General features: G+C 32.2%; 1 protein-coding gene across 1 annotated transcript in view; it reads left to right on the top strand.

The window, feature by feature from the left end:
- LOC124365139 overlaps positions 1-10,039 on the top strand; it is a 36,061-nt gene extending 26,022 nt beyond the window's left edge. The window contains 3 exon segments of the mRNA XM_046821092.1: positions 2,177-2,345; positions 7,520-8,607; positions 8,609-10,039. Of these exon segments, the coding sequence (XP_046677048.1) occupies positions 2,177-2,345; positions 7,520-8,607; positions 8,609-8,638 (1,287 nt within the window). The 3' untranslated portion in view covers positions 8,639-10,039.
- Positions 10,040-19,810: the final 9,771 nt, after the last annotated feature.

The following is a 19,810-nucleotide window of genomic DNA, read 5'->3' as shown; positions in this document are numbered from 1 at the left end:
CATATTCAAAGACCTTTCAGAAACCAAACTGTTGGATGTTTGAAAGGGAAAACTCAAAACCAAAATGAGTCATTGAATAGTGTCATTTGGTCCCTAATACCAAAAAGAACTTTTGTAACTCTGCCTACTCTTAAATTTGGTGTTTACTCTGCAGTTTGTATCTTTAGTGACGGCTTTTGTAGTAAATTACAAGTTTTGGAAGCATTAAACCTACGTCCAGGGAAACATTTTGTAAAAGCGATGCAGTGCCTAGAAATAGTGCGAGTGAAGGAAGCGGAAAAGAAAGTTCAAGAACTAGAAAAGAAAATAAGGAACAAGAAAGCTTCGAAAAGAAAACGTCTTGAAGACATGTTTACACAAATTGAAGACCCAAATAATCCATCCTACAGCTCAGGAAACTACTAGGCTATTGTAGTTAAAGACGTTTTCTTCAATTCCCGTTAGTTGGTTTTTTTCTATTTAGATGCAAGTTTTCTCAGCCATTTATGAACTTAGACCTCTCAAATTTTTACCACTTGTACTTTGTACTATAATCTAGGTCCTGACCAAAGGGTTTTACAAAATAAAAAGTATTATCTTAGAAATAAAATATATTTTGTGATTTTTTTAGTTTTAAAAAGGTGAATTTTTTTTAAAATTAGTTTTTTAATACTAAAAGATGTGTAGATGATAAAATTGTAATTTTGGTTGGTCACGAACTATAAAAAGGTGTGCTTTAAAAGACAAAAAAAATCAAAGCTCTATTATGACTCATTATTTTAGAAACCTGCATTAAGTTTATATGGACTAAGATAGGCGGTAACAGTCCCCTTAAAAGTAAACACATATTATCTTGGGTACTACGGTTCCGGTAAAATCTGATATTTTATCTAGTAACCATTACTAGCTGTGGGACAGCAAATAGTTAGTGAATTTTGTGTTTCAAGGAAAGGCAAATTTTATATTGAAAGCACCACGGGCTTTACTTCGATAAAAACTCATCGGGAAAATTACTGTACAAAGTTCAATCCAAAAATATAAATTAAGAATTTGTAATTTTTAAGATGTCAAGATAAGTTCCGAGAAGTTTAGTTAAAAAATTACATTTTAGTAATTTTATTTCAATTATACTAAATGTGATGTTAGTACTAAGTGTCATCAGTAAAACGTAAGATTTTTACAAGAAGTCGAGTGCTCTCTATTCAATGTCAGAAATTTAAATGTACTTATTGATACTAACTAATGCTTCTCAAACTTTAAAGAACAGAAGTTCAGGCACTAGATCACATATAATTAATTATTCTCCGGTTATTGGAGACTCCTGGACAACGGTGGATATTTAGTGATAGAGGAAGTTTGAGGACCTAGCGTCGCTGCTATCAGAGACTTCATGAACTTACATTAGGCATACCTAATACTGGAAGAATGTAGGTGAATACGAACTTACGTATTATGAATAAAAAAAGTTGAAATTAACCTTTACGAGTGCTCATGTGATCTGAGCTTTAATGTAGGTATTATTTTTAGGACTGATAGCCAAGGCTGTTTCCGATCGATACTTACCCAATTTCAGAACATGTCTGAGATAGTCCAATTTTTCCGACGTCAATTTGTGTTGGAAAAACGACCTAAGTTGCACTTTTTGCGAAATAAAAAAACATTCCTCAAAATACTACCTAAACTCAAACTCAGATCACGTTACCGCTTAGCCTATGTAATTCTAACTATGTATGTACTATATATGTATATATGTATGTATGTATTCTATGTATGTATTGTACTAGTAATGTATTCTCTTTATGACTTAATTTAAACCTATTAATATCGTATTAGCAAATAGTAAATTGGGGCAAAAACACCTCCTTACAATAACAATAAGTACCGAAGCCGGTATCAGGAAACTGATAAAAGATTATTTCAACAAAATGCGATATACAAAATCAAATAGAGTTATGTAATTCATACCTCAAGATGAAACATAAGTTACATCTTTGGCCTTTATTAAAAAAATAGCACTGAGTCACCTCTTTAAACTTAATTAATACTCTAGCTGATTTTGTTTACAAAGTATAGACTTGCATTACAAAACACTTCATACATGTCTTACAAATGCTAGCATAAGGAAACATGTGGCATTCGGACCTTATGTCATCTGTTTTATTCTTTAACACGACGCACCTGTTTATGATGTTCCCAGAACCGCGACGAGATGATGAAGCAGTTGTCGTGTGAATCGTCCACCGAGGGCCAGACCGAGGCTACAAGCAGTAACACCTGGGACAACGACCTGCCCACCAGACACCGCCGAGACACTGACGTCACCGTGGATATGGCGAGCGCTCAGCATCTGGTGCCTACTACTGAAGGTACGTTCAGTTTCTTGTACAACACTTGTACAAGACTACTACAGGACGACCTGCCCATCAGACACCAGCGAGACACTGACGTCACCGTGGATATGGCAAGCGCTCAGCATCTGGTGCCTACTACTGAAGGTACGTTCAATTTCTTGTACAATACTTCTACAAGACTACTACAGGACGACCTGCCCATCAGACACCGGCGAGACACTGACGTCACCGTGGATATGGCGAGCGCTCAGCATCTGGTGCCTACTACTGAAGGTACGTTCAGTTTTATTTGTACAATATTGCTACAAAAGTACCACAAAACGGGAAGTGGGTAACATGGGGGTTTTCCGAAAATTTAGTGATACAAAAAACATACGTTTTGAGATGTCCAATGTTACCTCTTCCTAATGTGAACAAATAACCTAACACATAACCACAATATAGGTTAAAACAAATAAACCATACCAGAGTGTTGTGACACGCAATAATACTTTTTTTCAACCGTTTTAGTTATTCTTTTCACTGAACAATCCTTCCGTCGAGAAAATTAAACTTCATAATAATAAGGGAAGAGAGTTTTAAAATACCAAAATATAAATAGATCAATTATCGTTTATTTACTCATATTTTTCACATAAAGAAAGGTTTATCACGTATTAGCGTTACTTCCACTTAAAATTTTGGATCGAAATTATGTCAAAGATAATAAACAATAACTTAAGAATACACTTTCTGAATCTAAACAACCAGTTTTAACTTGATTTATTACCAAACACAATGAAACTACCAATATAATATATACTAGCTTATTGAAATCCTCTGATATTCCATAAATATTCATTTAAATAATAGTTTAATTAGTTTGTTCACAATGTATTGCTACGCATTTTCCCACTTAAAACCTCTCTGAATATGGAATCCACTAAATATTTATTTATGTTATAAATATGTCTAAATATAATATCTAAAACTTATAACTAGGATGCCTTTAAATAAACTATTTGTTAATAAAACTCACTAATGATCATTAATTTATACGGTCACAATCCACTATTTACTTAATTGTCAATCTGTTTACACACAAGCTTATTACCATTGACACAGTAAATAAATATTGACACTTTTTCATCTTTCACGATCACTATAATTAGCACTAATTCATAAGTTCATTTCGAAAACTCCACTGGCTCATTGTGTCGCTACAGGTCCTTATATAATAAAAATTAAAATGTAAAAAATCAAATAGAATTGATTGTTTTGTATTTTAGTATATTAAAGGTTTACACTTAATATAAAATCACATGAAAACTAGTACACATAATTAATTTTCGTTAGACCTCCCGATAGAAAGGTTGTCTACATTAGACTCTTAACAAAAGTAAACAAGTATCGAAAGGAGTAATAAAATAAAAAGTATAATTATTAACTTGTTTGTGATTCTGAATCAAGTGATATTTACAAATTACGACATCAATATTAGTTACATCTTCATGATATTGGTTTTTGTATTAAACTTCTAAATAGAGTTCAGAATATTTACAGTAACTCTAGAACGGCTCCTAATTACAGTTAGTTATTAAAGGGATAAAAAAACTCAGAGGCTATTCTTTTATAATTACAAACTAGAGGTTACTTTAAACGTAAATATACACCCATCCCTGGATATAATACAACTTTTAAGAGAAACAGGTTTTCGGAAAATTACCATCGTTGTATGGTACTGAAAGAGAATACAATATTTTAAGATTTGGAATCCATCCTCTTCTTCGGTTGTCAAAATAGTGTCTTCGTTAGACCTCCCGATAGAAAGGTTGTCTACATTAGACTCTTAACAAAAGTAAACAAGTATCGAAAGGAGTAATAAAATAAAAAGTATAATTATTAACTTGTTTGTGATTCTGAATCAAGTGATATTTACAAATTACGACATCAATATTAGTTACATCTTCATGATTTTTTTGGTTTTTGTATTAAACTTCTAAATAGAGTTCAGAATATTTACAGTAACTCTAGAACGGCTCCTAATTACAGTTAGTTATTAAAGGGATAAAATAAACTCAGAGGCTATTCTTTTATAATTACAAACTAGAGGTTCCTTTAAAAGTAAATATACACCCATCCCTGGATATAATACAACTTTTTTAAGAGAAACAGGTTTTAGGAAAATTACCATCGTTGTATGGTACTGAAAGAGAATACAATATTTTGAGATTTGGAATCCATCCTCTTCTTCGGTTGTCAAAAACCTAAGACATTTTTCAATAAAACATGTTGCACTTCAACAAAATGTAAGCTTAAACAGCAAATGTTTATCGATGTTAGGATTGGTAAACCACAAACTAAACAACATATCATGCTTTCTAAACCTGAGAAGGCTAGTCTTTGCCTTCGGTTATAAACTTTACTTATAATTTTCATGAAAATTTTGGTTAAAATTCTTTATATTCATAGAGGAAAAAATAAATATCTGGGTCGTATTATTCCATATTTTCCGAATAATTATGGCTAAGGCTCTCACATTTTGAAATTATAATGATTTCATTCCAAAGGCTCCAACATTATAACTGAGTAGACGCCAAACTAACCATTTATAGGTCAATTAACCTCCACTGGTTTCTGGAGACTAGAAAACTATCTTAACCCTGAGTCTCTGCCTCTCCGTTTGACGTTGATCTATAAAATATACGTGGTATTTTTATTTAGAATTCTTTGGTTCCTAAAGCATACAGCCTACCTTTATTTCTTTAGTTCATTAACGAATAAGCTCGGTTTACACTTATTGGTTGAATATATATTGGGTGAAGATAAATTTATCACTCAAGCAAGTAGCATATAGGACTTATTTTGCTATAGAACTGTAAATATTCTCTGTAGAAACTCCGTAAAATGTCCTAAATTATTGTGCGGACCTTTGTAATAATATTAATTTTGAAGATTTTATTAAACATAGGTATACTTTATGAAATTCGAAACATTTAAAATACTATATTATAAAACTAGACCTCCACTGCGTTCAATGGTCCATATTTAAAAACAAACTCGATGTTGTTATTTAAACTAACAATTCCATTATTATGGATATTATGAAAGACCGAGGGACATACAAGATCATTACGATTTGTTGGTTCAAACTTTTTACACAAAGAAAGTGTAATAAGCGAATATCCTCTATATTGCCTGAACATACAAACACTATGCTTATTTTAAGTGTTTTACATTTTATGATGCACGTAAACATACCTGGTCACCTCTATCTTAAAAATTTAAGTTATGGATCAGGACAGTAAGGTCTATTTTTAAACGATTTTTTTTGTATTAACGCCCTAGATCCTAGTAAAACATTTTTATTATTCGATATTCTCTGACTACCACTATACAAAAATTAATATATTAAGTGAGTGATGTACATCTTACAAACTTTGTAGGATAGGCCAAACTTATTTGCGTAAATATAGATAGTTGTAACGACAGCAAGTTTAAAGTTTATGAGAATAAAAAAAAACTGTTATTGTAGTTTTTAATAGATACACATGCTTTAAAATAACAAAAGAACTATTTCCGATAACGATAAAATATATTGCATATATCGTAAGGTAGAATATTTTGTTTAGTTCTTTGAGTCTTTAATTATTGAAAAACTACATTTAAAATTGTTACAAACCGCAGACAGTTTTTAAAACAAAGTAAATGGAAAGTTTAGCATATTTGAAGTATAAAAGTTGGTATTTCCACAGCTTTGTTGGTATTGGTGGTGGCAGGTGTAGCCAATAACTCCGAGAGGTTTATCGGTCTGCCTGTACCACACCTGCTGCATGGTTAATGCCGCCCAGTTTATGTACGGCATGTGCTGTAGTATGCCGCATGTGGCTGGGCCTGCAATTGTACAGAGTTTAGGGGCTGGCTTGAATATAACATGCCATTTGTTGTGTAATGGAGCAGTGTCGAGTTCAGTGCAGATTAATTAAATTCAACGATAGTGTTTTGGATACAATTGCTACTAATTTTGTATAATCCATCTTTCTCCTTACGAAGTATATTCACACTGATACTTTAATAATAGCTAATTAAGGAGCTGTGTTTCTTAAATATAACGCTTTTGGTACTTTACAGTACCTATTTCTGAGTAATTGTAAATATATGTCTGTTATATTAAGGTATTTAAGTAGAGAGATGTATTTAGTATTCTAAACCTTTAGAATGGAATCAAAGAAACTGTCCTATTCAAAGCATGATAAAGATAGTAGTATCATCATTAATGATAGTTGAAATCTTATTCATAACGATAAAGATATAACTTTATGACAACTTAACATGTATTCTACCATATATGGGTGATGATTTATAATGTTATTTATTCTGCACGGTTGTTACTAGAACATCTTAGACAGGCTACATAATATAATAATAATAAGGTACTAGGTACTTACTAATGGTAACTACAATTTGCTTCTGTAATAGGTTTCTTAATATAACAATAATCGTTTCACTTTGACTATTTCAGCAATATTACCCGAATAAAAACAAATTCTCAAGACAGTTACATGGTGGAAGTTGTTTGAACGCCTGGTTTTCATGAAACTGATAATTAAAATTCTTAAAACAGACATGCAGAGAAATTTGATTAGTTCATTGTTCACGCCCAACTAAATTTATATCGGAGCAATACAATAATTAAATAGCCGCATACAACGTTATACGTATTTAGATCAAAATTCTACTTAATTTAGGTAATTCAGGTTTACCTTTAAAAGTTTAATTTCCTTGTTATGTTTTTATATTTAAAACCAATTAAAAAGGTGCGAAATATTTTTTTTATTCTAATGTGAGTACTAATGGTAGTATAAAAAAATTCAAATATCGGAGATATTCTGTTTGCAAATACAAACTAAATTATATCAAAAATGTTAGTTTTACACATGTTTTGGTATAATAGTGTTTAGTTATTTTTAATTGTGCCCGGACAGTAATTATAAATAATATAAGGGATTTTTTAAATTTCTATTTCATTCTTAAAATACTTTTATATGTTATAGTTGTATAGTATACATTTAAATACTCTTTAAAATTAAAAAAGTGAACAAACATTTTTTTATTTATTAGTGGTTACTAAAAGTACATCATGCCATTTTCGAAAATGTATGATGACTTGGATTCCTAACTTAAGTTAACATTTCTTGTAAATGTTTCAGGTTTGACCGAAGTTAATTCCGTCGAAGTGACTAATGACAGTCCACCTGCTGAAGTGAAGGAGAGTCCCATCCATACTCAACAAGACTCCGAGGTAACTTCGACTCAAGGTCTTCCACAAGAAATGTCGGCCGCTGAGGAGCCCATCAAGTCTTCCGTGGATGTCCTTACAGACGAGTCTTCCAGTAGGTTTGTGGAGTCACCTCAGACATCTCAGAACATTACGTTTCCACTAAAAAGTGCTGATAAAGACCTCTTTGACGAGAACCCTATACAAATCCCCTTAAACTCCATTTCAAGGATAACCTCTGAAGACGGGGGCAGTGCGGAAGGCAGCCCCCAATCCGGGGAGCGGAGGGTTGTTGTGGTACAGTCAAAACCTCTCCCACCTTCCCTTAGAGGGAACTCGCCATTTGTGGAGACCGCGGTCTCGAACAAAACGGAGACGACCACGGAGGCAGCCGAGTTGACAACTCCTAAACCAGTAGAGAAGGAATCCCACGAAGTCTTCAGAGAGAGTAAAGTGATAGACATCACGCTGCAGCCTGAAAAGCCTGAAGCCAAACAAGTCAACTTTCCTCCACTATCTGTTTACAACATCAATAAAGACCGTGACCCTGACGAGTCCAGTTCCCGAGTAGTGCAAGGAAGTTCTGTGGAGAAAGATGCCGAAGAGACGGATCAAAATACCTCGTCAGAGCCAAATAAGAAAGAAATTTTCCAAGAATCTAGTGATTCAAAGTTTTTTACCAGAGTAATTGCAGAGGAGATAACAACGACTACTGCAAGTCCACTTTCAGGCACGAGGAGTACTAGCAGACCTAATACTGACAATGATTTCTTCATTGTAACGGAAACTCCCATAAAATTAGTATCATCATCAACAAAGATAGCACCAACTGCGGTGCCTGAATCCCCAGAAGGAAAGAAAGATGCTGAAACTCCGATTTTAAGTGAGTCCGTTGATGATTTAAACAAACCTTCTGGTATTTCCCCGGACCAAGAAATGGCAGATGAGGCGGAACCTGAAGCTCCAGAGAGACCAAATAGGGGAAGACTTCTGATAAGACCCCAGCACCATTCATTCTATCCCGTACTTCTTAAATAGAGTTCTAGGTTAGATAGTCACAAAGCATGCCAATTTGATTTCATTGTATGACTTAGTACCTTTAGGTTTTGAATGGTGCATAAGTGTAAATCCTTTGCTTATGGTTTTGGAATATGGGATTCAAGTACTCATTCGTTGCAAACACCAGTTTCATCTGCGGATTCCAGACTAAATCTATTTCCACTATACGAGCAAAGCGACTTACTCACATCAAAGCTAATCACGTGCTTGAGTCGATACAAAACTTGTCTATCATTTTAAAAAACACACCAAATGAAATGTGAATCACTTGACACAACGAATCCCATGTTCGAAACTGCATGCGGGCACTCATTCAGAAATACACAGTCACCGGTTCAATTAATATGCACCGTCCTATCTCGACCCGTCCTGAATGCACAGCTAGCGATCTAAACGCACAGGTAGTCTAGCGGCATTTCATGTTATATGTGCGCTTCTAGGGGTATCACTGTGGGAGTAAAGTGCTCTTCTATTTCTATCGGTCGTATACATTTTATACATTTGGATACTCGGGCCCTGCACTCTCCCGCGCTCCTTGGTTTAGATCCATTGTAAATCAAACATATTGTGATAGGTAATCGTACTCTTATAAACTATCTGTAAGCTAAGGTGTAAAGAGATTTTAACATAGGTAGCCGTGTTAAATGTGAGAATATTGTACAGTAGGTGTTCGTTAGGTCAGGGAAGTGGTTTTAGTGCTTCGAAGAGTTTATTAAGTGAAAGCTCCAGTTTGGGCAGTGTTGCAGATCTTTAACAAATATTTGCTACTGAAATTCTGTTTGCAAAGACACCTCTAAAAATTCCAATTGTGATGTACACGAAGTTTCACTTTGTCATTAAATCAAAAATATTTAAGTGATAAGAACCCTGTACAAAAAATTACCTTGCCGTTGAATTTTACACAACGAATTAATACAAATATTTGTGAACGATATAAACTTACAAGTGAAGCTTTTTAAACTATTTATTAGTGCTAGCAGGCAGTCTTGCGTTGAGAGTCGAATTGAATGGAGATGTCAAAATAGCTATTCAGCTCTAGTTGATTAATATTATTACTGTAACGATTTACAATTGTAGTACAACCCATACTTCACTAGAGAGAAATCTTCCAGGAAACCTAAGTACCAAAAGGTGTGCCAAAGTAATTTAGTGAAACCACTTCCATTATAGTTCTCGACTTAGCTTAGTTGCTATTGTTGTTCTGTAGTAGTTTATGTTGTTGTATCGTGTTTGCTCTATGTAGATCTTTATTACGTTATCTAGAGTGTTTTTCTATTTTAAGAAGGTTAATTATTCGAGGAAGGTTGTACTTTGTAATTTAGACTGTGCAACGTAAAAATGTCTTCACCTGTTGTACTTTTATATATGTAAAATAAATGCTTATTGGTTTCCACTGCTGCAATTTATTTTATTACACCACCGAACAGTGCTTATATGCTTTAAACTGTCTATAATTAGTTTTAGGTTAACAAATATAACCTAAATTTCATTAGGTATGAACACAATAAGCCCGATTGGCTAATTTAAGCCTAATTAAAAGTTTTTAAATAATACTTGTAAAAAATAACCCGCTGGAGTAAAGATTTTTTTGTAAAATAATTGTCAGCCCCGCTTCTTTTCGTGAAAATCAAAATGAGAGGTTATAAAAGTTTTATTGGTTTAAGTTTGGTATATCAAAAACCAATCGTCAGACATGTAAATAGTTGTTAAATCAGCGTCAGAAAAAGGATAGGGACATAATATGTGGCAACTTTTAGACTCTTTATTTAGTTGTCAGATGATGATATAAGTGTCATAAAAGTCCCTGATGGTCAGTTTTAAGTTTACAAAACTACAGAAAAAAATAGTTTAGATAAATATTGTAGTTCAGTATATTTAACGCTTTACACACTCTACTATTTTAATACCTCTATATAATAACGTGGATGACAATCAATTGCTTTATTTTGAAAAATTCATCTGTCACTATCAATAAAACCAGTTTTTGTACTTATGGTTCTTGCATTTATGGTTGTCGACTACGACAGTATAAAAAATTTGTTCTAAAAACATACTGAAATCTAACTATATTGATGTAAATGTTATTACAGTCCCTAAATTTTAACTTGTATTCAAAGATAAGTCCAATCTATTACCTAATACATTGTCTCGTCTGTTTAAAATATTTAGTGTTCTGTTTTATTTTTTTACACTCTAATTTATTGTATTCCTGAGCCATTCAGTCTTTTGCTGAGGGAATGTTGTATAGTTTGACTGTACTCCACACAAACCTACATTCTTTAGCATTATTATCGATCTCTTTGATCGTGACCGTTAATTATTACCATTTTATGTTTTATGTTTAAAATAAACTTGTCTATTATAATTGCTTCAAAATAATTGGATAGTGTATTGTAATTTATAATACTGACTTATTTTTCATAATTTAGGCATATCATGTTTTACACATGTGGAATGTCGTAAAATATATACTATGATCAGATAAGGTAGGATTCCTAAAATGCTAAACTCAAATTTATTTTTAATTCTTTTATGTCATTTTTAAACATTTAATTTTACTGCATTCCTTGTAGAAGTCGTAATGAAGAACACTTCCTGAACTACTGATAAGAAAAGTAGATATGAACGGGCAAGGAAGTAGAGGAAGAGGAGTGACATAATTTTCGGCTTGTGAATTTCGGTTCAATTGAATTTTGGAACTGCTGACAAGGTAAAGTACTATATATTTGTCTAGAGTTACAGTTTGGTGGCTCTTAAAATCATTAAAAATAATAATAAACTGTAAAACATTAATTTTTGTAAACATTAAAGAAAAATGGTACAACGATTGTGTTTGCAAAAAACCTAAACGTAATACATCGTGTATGGATAATAGCAATAGAGTGATATATTTTCATGGCAAATCGATAATCCTACACGATGTAGTGATATTAGAGACGACTTATTATAACACGATGCAGGAAAACGTTGTTTACATTGACGAGATTGCATCATGATTCCCCCAGAGGTTTACCTGTACCTGTAGGCATATCAGGGAAATTGAAGTTCGCTCTTCGATTTATCTCTGGCAGTCTCATATGTATCAATTTGATGCAGCGAATGGGATATCCTGAACAAGTAAATAAGAAACGGATGTCTTGAGACTTGAATAGATGACGCTCTATTTCCTTACCGAGTATTTATTGGCGAATAAATCTTGAAGACATTGCAAAGTTGCAAAGTTATACACTGTATATATTTGAATGTATTGTAGAATGACTTAAAAGCATTGTTAATTTATGCATAATACATCTGAAAAAACATTTAAATATAGTAACTTACACACATAAGTGATATGGGAAATCTCTATGTTACTGGTTTAAAAAATTCCTTAACGTACAAAATCAAAGGGCAGAAATATTTAGGAATTAATTTAGTCTTAAGGAAAATGTCAATTAATGTGATAATATATTATTATAATAAGAGGTTTCTTATTTAGGGATGTTATGAGAATACATATCTTATTTGGTTGTACCATAAACCAATTTATAAACTGATATGACTAACAAAACACTATCTGTGTGTATATATTCGTGAACACTATGTGAAAGATACATTATCATCACAGTGTAATGTCGCCGTACTTTCAGCTATAACAGAGGCTGTGACTTGTCAAGGCTCCACCCTAGGGAGGAATAGCAATAGCCAGGGTGTGGTCTCTATAAGAAATTGAAACCAAACTGGTGATTAATTAAAATGTCATACTATAGTATTGCTAGGTCAAATACATTTTATCTGAAATAAAATCTAATCTAAAATATATTTTAGATGGTATTTATAGATTTCCCACTCTTTTGAACCATCAATACAGCAGACTTTAAAAAAGTCATATACGTTATTAAGAACCTCTAGAGCCTAACCGAAAGTATGTAAGGTCTGTCTGTGCTATTAATCAAGAAAAAGGTCCTAGAGACTTGAAACTTGGTACATAGATATATTTTTATTGTAGAAAGAATCATTTTGTTTTTGAAAGAAACTTATCGCAGGGCACACGGGTTGTATGTTACTCCTCCTGACCGTGATGCGCTAACTCTTAATAGAAATGTGTGAGTGAAATATAACTTGGTATGGAGCTTCCTCGTAGACGGAGAAAAATATATTGATTATAAGACCGAAAATTCCGTTTGTGGGTCTGTCTGTTCACTACCTCTTTCATTGCGCTCGGTCCTTCCTTACTCACTTGTCTTGGTTTATGTTCAACTCGATTTATTACACGGAATTGTAGAGGCTATGGAACTATATTTTTGAATATAGACTTAAGGAAGGATAAACAAATACACATCTCAAACTTACTGGAATTAGTGGAATGTTAGTAAAATGCAAGTTAACTTGAAGTCTTTAAGGGTTCCACTGATGAAAACCTACTGCATCGATGTCTATTTCATGCCTAATTAAAGTTAAGTATAGTTAATTTTGAACAATATAAAAAATCTTTTAAATTCATAAAAACTATCTGAATCAGAAAACAATCTTTAAATCTCCGGTTTTTATGAAAATATCCGTTAAAATTTTTAAGGGTTATATTTAAGAATTTTAATGATAAAATAATTACGAACACTTTATATAGATGTGTTATATCCTACAACAATACATAACGAAAATATCTATCAGCTGTTCTTAAAGAGTCTATTCGTCTACAACAAAATCATCATGCAAGAAGTTACTACATTAAATATATACAATATAATTTTATGAAGTGCCATAAATAATTAAATTTAAAAATTTAGGCTTTATATATGTGAGTTTAGTAAGTTAAAAAGTTTAAACTTTATCCTTTGTAACCCAATCATGTATATTTATTCGTTATGTTCATACTATAGCAGTATATAAATTATGCATTATATCTAAGGCCTATTCAAAAGTACTTTCCCCCGTGGTAATTTATTCTGAACATTTTTAATTAAAAAGTATAAAGAACCTTTTCTAATAAAAATCCTTATGATGTCTTTCAGATATTTACCTTTGTATCCTTACCTTAACCCTGCATCCTAATATTAGTTTATAGCCTCTAAAATTCTTGCATTTCCACATATAAACTCTAAATTAAAATTATAAGACCACGTTTAGTATTATTATACATTTGTAAAAATTTAAGAAAAGAAATCACATAAAACCTATCGATATTCTGTGATCAATATTTATTTACAGTTGTTGACTCGAAATAGGATTAGGTACAAATTCCGTACTCTTATATGCGAAATTATATAATCTGTAAGAAAATAAAGTTAATTCCATCTAATTGATTAGGTGAGGAAAAGAGTTGGGAAATTGAATATAGAAAACAATTATCCGGTAGCAAGATGGTAAGGTTTACTATTAAATGAAGGTTAAATAAGAATTAACTAAGAATAAGTAAATGGCAAGACAAAGGAGTAAAGGAAGTTGCCACGTCAAGTGTCTGCCGTCAAGTCGTTACGTTGCCATCAATAACTACCCCCCACCCAACCTGAAGCCACACCATTACCCACCCCTACAGCAAGGCCATTACCTGACTGAGGCTATCAGGACTTTGGTTTCTTCATTAAAATCTAACAGCTCGATAATTTCAAAAATTTCCTTTGAATAAGATATTTGTCTAATGGAACATTGAAATATTGTAACTTTTTAGGACTTTTATATTTATCTTTATTGTAACAGATTAGAGAATCAAGGCTTCGTGAATATTAAATAAACGAGTTTAAATGAGATTGTCTGTTAGTTTAACATATATTGATTAAGTACCCCTTCATAGAATTTATCAAGGTTGCATTTAAATTAGTACGGTTTTGACTCTGTGTGAAGCGCATTTATGGTATTTTTGATTACACTATCGAGTATCTTTATAGAATATCTTAAGTAATTTAAACATATAAATGATGGATCTTGTATATTACCTTTATTACTGCATCTTATCTGGGTTCCATTGGAAAGCGCTCTATGGGCAACGCAAAACAGATTAGTAGAGGACAAATACGCGTTGCATTGTTGCCTATCTACGAAAATTATCATGAACCACAATGTCATTGATTAAATAGTTTTTAGTTCGATAAACGTGATAAAAATACATTTAAAGTTACGCTTACAACATTTTATTGCATTAGCGTTAGCACAGATTATCTCTTGATGAACTGGAAACGTTTCATTTCCGCCTGTCACTCTATTAGTCATTCTTCCCGCAAAATATCTTGAAAATCAACTGAACGATATCTGTAAGACTATGCACAAAGCTTCATTTCCACAAAACGAACAACGAGAGTCCAACTCCTCTAAAATATGTGATTGGTGGTACTTTGCTTATACACCGAATACCCAAGTAACAACACAACAGTTAGATCGAGCACTTTAGAACGATTAAAAAAATTCAAATCCTCTTTAAAATTTATGGAACATGGCTAGAATTTAATGAATGTAAAAGTTCATCGTAGATTCTGGTACAATACTCTAGCATATTCCACTTTTATTAGTTGAGCTTTTATCACCTTAGGGGCTGGAAAACCGTAATTCCTGTCTGTTTGTCTGTGTGTATATATCGGCCTGTCCACAAGATACATCCAAAGTGAGAATATTCAGAGACTTGAAATTTTGGATAAAACATTATTTCTATATACGAAATATCGAGTTGATAATTTTACTGTGCTTGTCACGTTATGAGATTTGACTAAGTGTTTTCTGCATGTTTATACTTTTTTCTTATGGGTGAATACTATGGCAACGTGATAATTTCTGAATAATTAAATTAGTCAATGCATGAAATAAAATCATATCGGATTTTAAAATCTGACCAGGTAATACATGTAGGGTAATGAAATTATTTATAAACTTGAAGCACCATTTAGTTCCAATCATGTCAATAAATATAATTTATCCACTTATTATGTTAAAATAATCATAATACCTGCGTAGATATGGGATTATTGGTATAATCGTTTCGTTTCCTGTAATTGTTTTTATGTTACATCGTTTCGACATCAAAACAATTATAAATAGGTGAAGTGGCAATTTTTGATGTCAAAACGTTTAAATGTTAGTTTTTAGCTTATTCGTAGCCTACGTTCTTTGGACCTTTACAGATAAACCTGACCCCACATACAAGGATTTAAGTTTGAGAAAAAAAACTTCTATGAAAGTTGTATTTTTTTGAGTTTCTACATTACAAAAGGAATTTAAAATCACTACATATTTTCTTTGTAGTATAGAAATTCGAGGCTGATTAATATGTTCAACACTCTAATTCCTTTGGTTTGCAATAAAAATGTTTTTGTTACAAAGTCTATAGGTTTTGGTGTAACTATGTAGGAGAAATACGATATAGTGTCTGTGGCACGGCTACACATGTCTGTTACGTCATCAGCAAAGCATATTACCTTCACCATGGCTTAATATAATTTGCATTAAAGTCAACCCTTTATTGTCTATAATGCAAATTACTCAGCCTCAAGCACATTTATATTTTCCTGACATGATTATTTTTCTGTTATCAAACATTATAACTTACGCCAGCAATTAAAAACCTGTTTCAAATACATTACCTTTTTCTAGAATTTGTAAGTGTTAGTTAAAAACAGAATTTTGTAAAAGTTTTCCTGTTTTAGATTGAATGTTTCAAATAAAGCGCAAGAAAAAAAATTTACTAATAATTCGTCGCCTATTTCGTCACCAGTGTATATTAAAAACCCGTGTTGGTGCTAAATAGAAGTCATGTATAGAAAGTTTTAAAGGCACTAGCCGTAGAATGATTCCAGGCTCATGACTGTATTCAAATTCTTTCTTGAGAAAGAACACATCTTTCACAAGATCTAGAGTATTTCATATGTTTAAGCACATAAACCCAAAACATAATATACCTAACCAAGGAGATGAAAGTTATTTGAATTAGTACCTGTTAAACCTTTACCATATATTTTCTGATTACTATATCGTTCTTCAGCATGCCAAATTAAGAATGCTCTAAACAAGATTTCTTCTCGGAAGTGGCAATGATGTGCAGTACTGGAATCCATTGGAGAGGAAATTAGCCATGAGATTGTTACTTATCACCGCATTACCAAGTTAATACGAGTTTAAAGGTTACATTGAGACTCCGTAAATAGAAAATTTATGGAGGTCTCTAGCAGCGTAAACACTCCAGTATCAAATATTCTCATTTGATCAAGCCGCTTGTAGTGCTGTCACTACTCTTAACTTGGATATACGTTTTTCGCTTCTTAAATATTCTGAACTATATATCAACAATGTTCAAGGACTAATATCACAAACCTTTCAACGAATAACAAGTTAGTTGATTTTTGACTCTAAAAAAATAATCTATACCAATAAAAAAATTATTGGAATGTACCTTTCTCCATTACAAAGGCATTTAACTACTAATCAATTCCATACCGGTGGTAGCCGATATAATAACTGGAAGTGGAAAGAAAGAAATCCGTTCATCCTACATTTAATTTCTTAGTAGAGAAATCCATAATTAGTACAACTCATCATTATTGCTTTATTTGCTAGATCCTATTATGAAATTAAATTAAAGGAAGCAAGCAAGAAAGTGTTTATTGGTCTGATGTGAAAGATTTAGCACTACGTGGCTAATACATTATTAATGATTAACATAATTACTAACGTTTTTGTGCAAAATTAACTTTTTTATGTACGATATTTAATAAAAAATGTATTGATTTAATCACGATTCTCAATCGATCAAAAAACGTTAACGGCCAAGGAAGATGTGTTGTCTTGGTAATCAATATTTGATGACGGCAGCTTTCAGCTGTTCCTCACCTTCAAAAATCCACCATCTTCAATATCCCATTTTATAACACTCTTTATTTAGTGATAATATTGACAGTTGGGACATAAAAAGATGTTATAAATCTAGATTTACATCAGAAAGAACAAGTTAAGAATTTCTAATGGTTACTTTTAAATTGATTGTTTTGCAATAACTTTGAAAGTCGAATTAACGGATCAACCTGTCGTTTGTACAAGTCTTATTAACCTTGGTTAACCAATTTACATCATATCTGCCTTTTCTATAGTAACATGGAACATCGTTTCTGAAATAAATTATGTTTATAATCTTTTTCTATTTAACATAGCTTTCAATCATTTAAATCATTTCTGGAAAAATAATTGCTAAGTTTAATCAATACATGACTACTAACTTTGATTATTATTTTCGTTGTGTTTCACGAAACAGTCAATAAATGAATACTGTATTGCTATAATTCTTAAAAACTTAACTCTTCCCAATATTCTATTTATGCGAGATTTATATTTAGTTCAAGATAATTGCTATTAACTAATAGACAGATGAACAGACACAATATTGCGTTATTTAAATAAGTTCTATTCGTTTTCGACCGGTTTCAACCACAATTGAACTTACCAGTCTATGGTAGAGTAACGATAAAAACAGGATATAAGATCACTGCTCTGAAGATTAGCAATGAAATTCGAAATACCCTTCTCGTCTTTCGTTGGAACATCACATCAATTAAATTTCTACTGAACACCAAAACAATTTAAGGCCATCACGATTGACAACTAGAATATGTGCATGATACACCAAGTTTTCGTTATTGTCATTACAATAACTAAAACTGACCCATTACTTACCCAATTCTTATCATTATACTTTATACCCAGTGTTATCACTACCGTATTTATTGAGTTAGATGTCATGTTCCGGAAATAACAAGACAACACTCTGTATCTTAAAACATTAGCAATTGGTCTAATATGGTACTGACTACTAATAATAAGTCAAAACTTCACATTTATAAAATGGCAAGTCTGTCAGACCAACAGCGAACGTTCATCAAACAGCCACCATTTCGGTAAAACATGGTTGATAATGTTTATATACTATTACTTAGGTAGAAGAACTATGTTTTAAACAACATATTTTAGTGATGTAATTGTTCTACAATACATGGAAGTTGGAATCAACTGAATGTGTCCTTAGACATAGTTAACAATGACTTCATATACATATGTTTTAAAAGACATAACTCTAGCTAAAATTACAAAATCCACTCCCTTTTATAATAGAAAACGTTTATTCTTTAGGAAGAAATCAAAACATCTTCTGTATGATTATAAACATGATAAATATACACAAATTAAAGGTGGAATAATTGTATTATTTTAGCCTAACATACTGACTATCACTAGAAAAGAGACAATAGGTAATGCACGAGAGAGAAACATTTACGAGTAAAATGTAGAACCGTCTCGTGGCCAGAACACTACAGCTGTTCCATTGTTTGCACATCGCGAGCTCTACCACTGTTCCATTGCTCTACTGCAGCTTCTCTATTATTGCACTCTGATTTCCCGTTTGTACTGGATCTAACATTCCAGTGTTATCCCTTCTGTGACCTCTTACATAATAGAGACCCGTAACGAGAAACTATACCTGAATCAGTCACTATTCCTTACAAAATTTACTAAATATTTAGTGAGCTGGTGAGTGAATTCACGTAAGTATCAAAATGAACAAAGTTGTGAATTTCTTGAACTTTTCAAGCTGAACTTACAAAAATAAGTCATATATTCCAAGTAAATTTTTACAGTTTTCTTGGCACATGTAGTTATACGATTGTCTGAAAAATATAAACGAACAGCTTTCCACTTATGCAGGTGTTTCATAATAAAAATATTAATAAATAAATTTTCAATCATGTATTTTCCTCTCTTAGTAATAACTAAACAATTTTTCAGTAATTTCAAATTTCCTGTTTCCTGCTAGAAAAAATTATACACTATGTATAGTGTGCATGTATAATGTCCGTATATTGTATACAGATTATAATCCGTTCTGTACAGACTACAAACATATAAAAACATATAAAACTACTCTCCGTAATGATATTCGAATCGAATGTAGTTACCACATCACTGATAGGAATGTATTTGCAGATTTTAAACTCAACGTTTCTATACAGCCATAATGGATTTCGATTACGATGCGTCCCTCCATATGATATATATGAACGTAAGTGAGCATTTAAACATTGGTCTTATTGTTAAGCATAATGGCTACGAGAAATTAAAGCTGATAAGAGATTCTCTTCAATTATATGATATTTTAACATGTATCATAATAAGTCATGAAGTTATAACGCCATATACTTAGTACACCCTCAGCCAA

The sequence above is a fragment of the Homalodisca vitripennis genome, chromosome 6 (genome assembly GCF_021130785.1).
Source record: "Homalodisca vitripennis isolate AUS2020 chromosome 6, UT_GWSS_2.1, whole genome shotgun sequence".
In the NCBI taxonomy this organism is placed as follows: Eukaryota; Metazoa; Arthropoda; class Insecta; order Hemiptera; family Cicadellidae; genus Homalodisca; species Homalodisca vitripennis.
The sequence above is the reverse complement of the archived record's forward strand: the minus strand, read 5'-3'. Positions and strand labels throughout refer to the sequence as shown.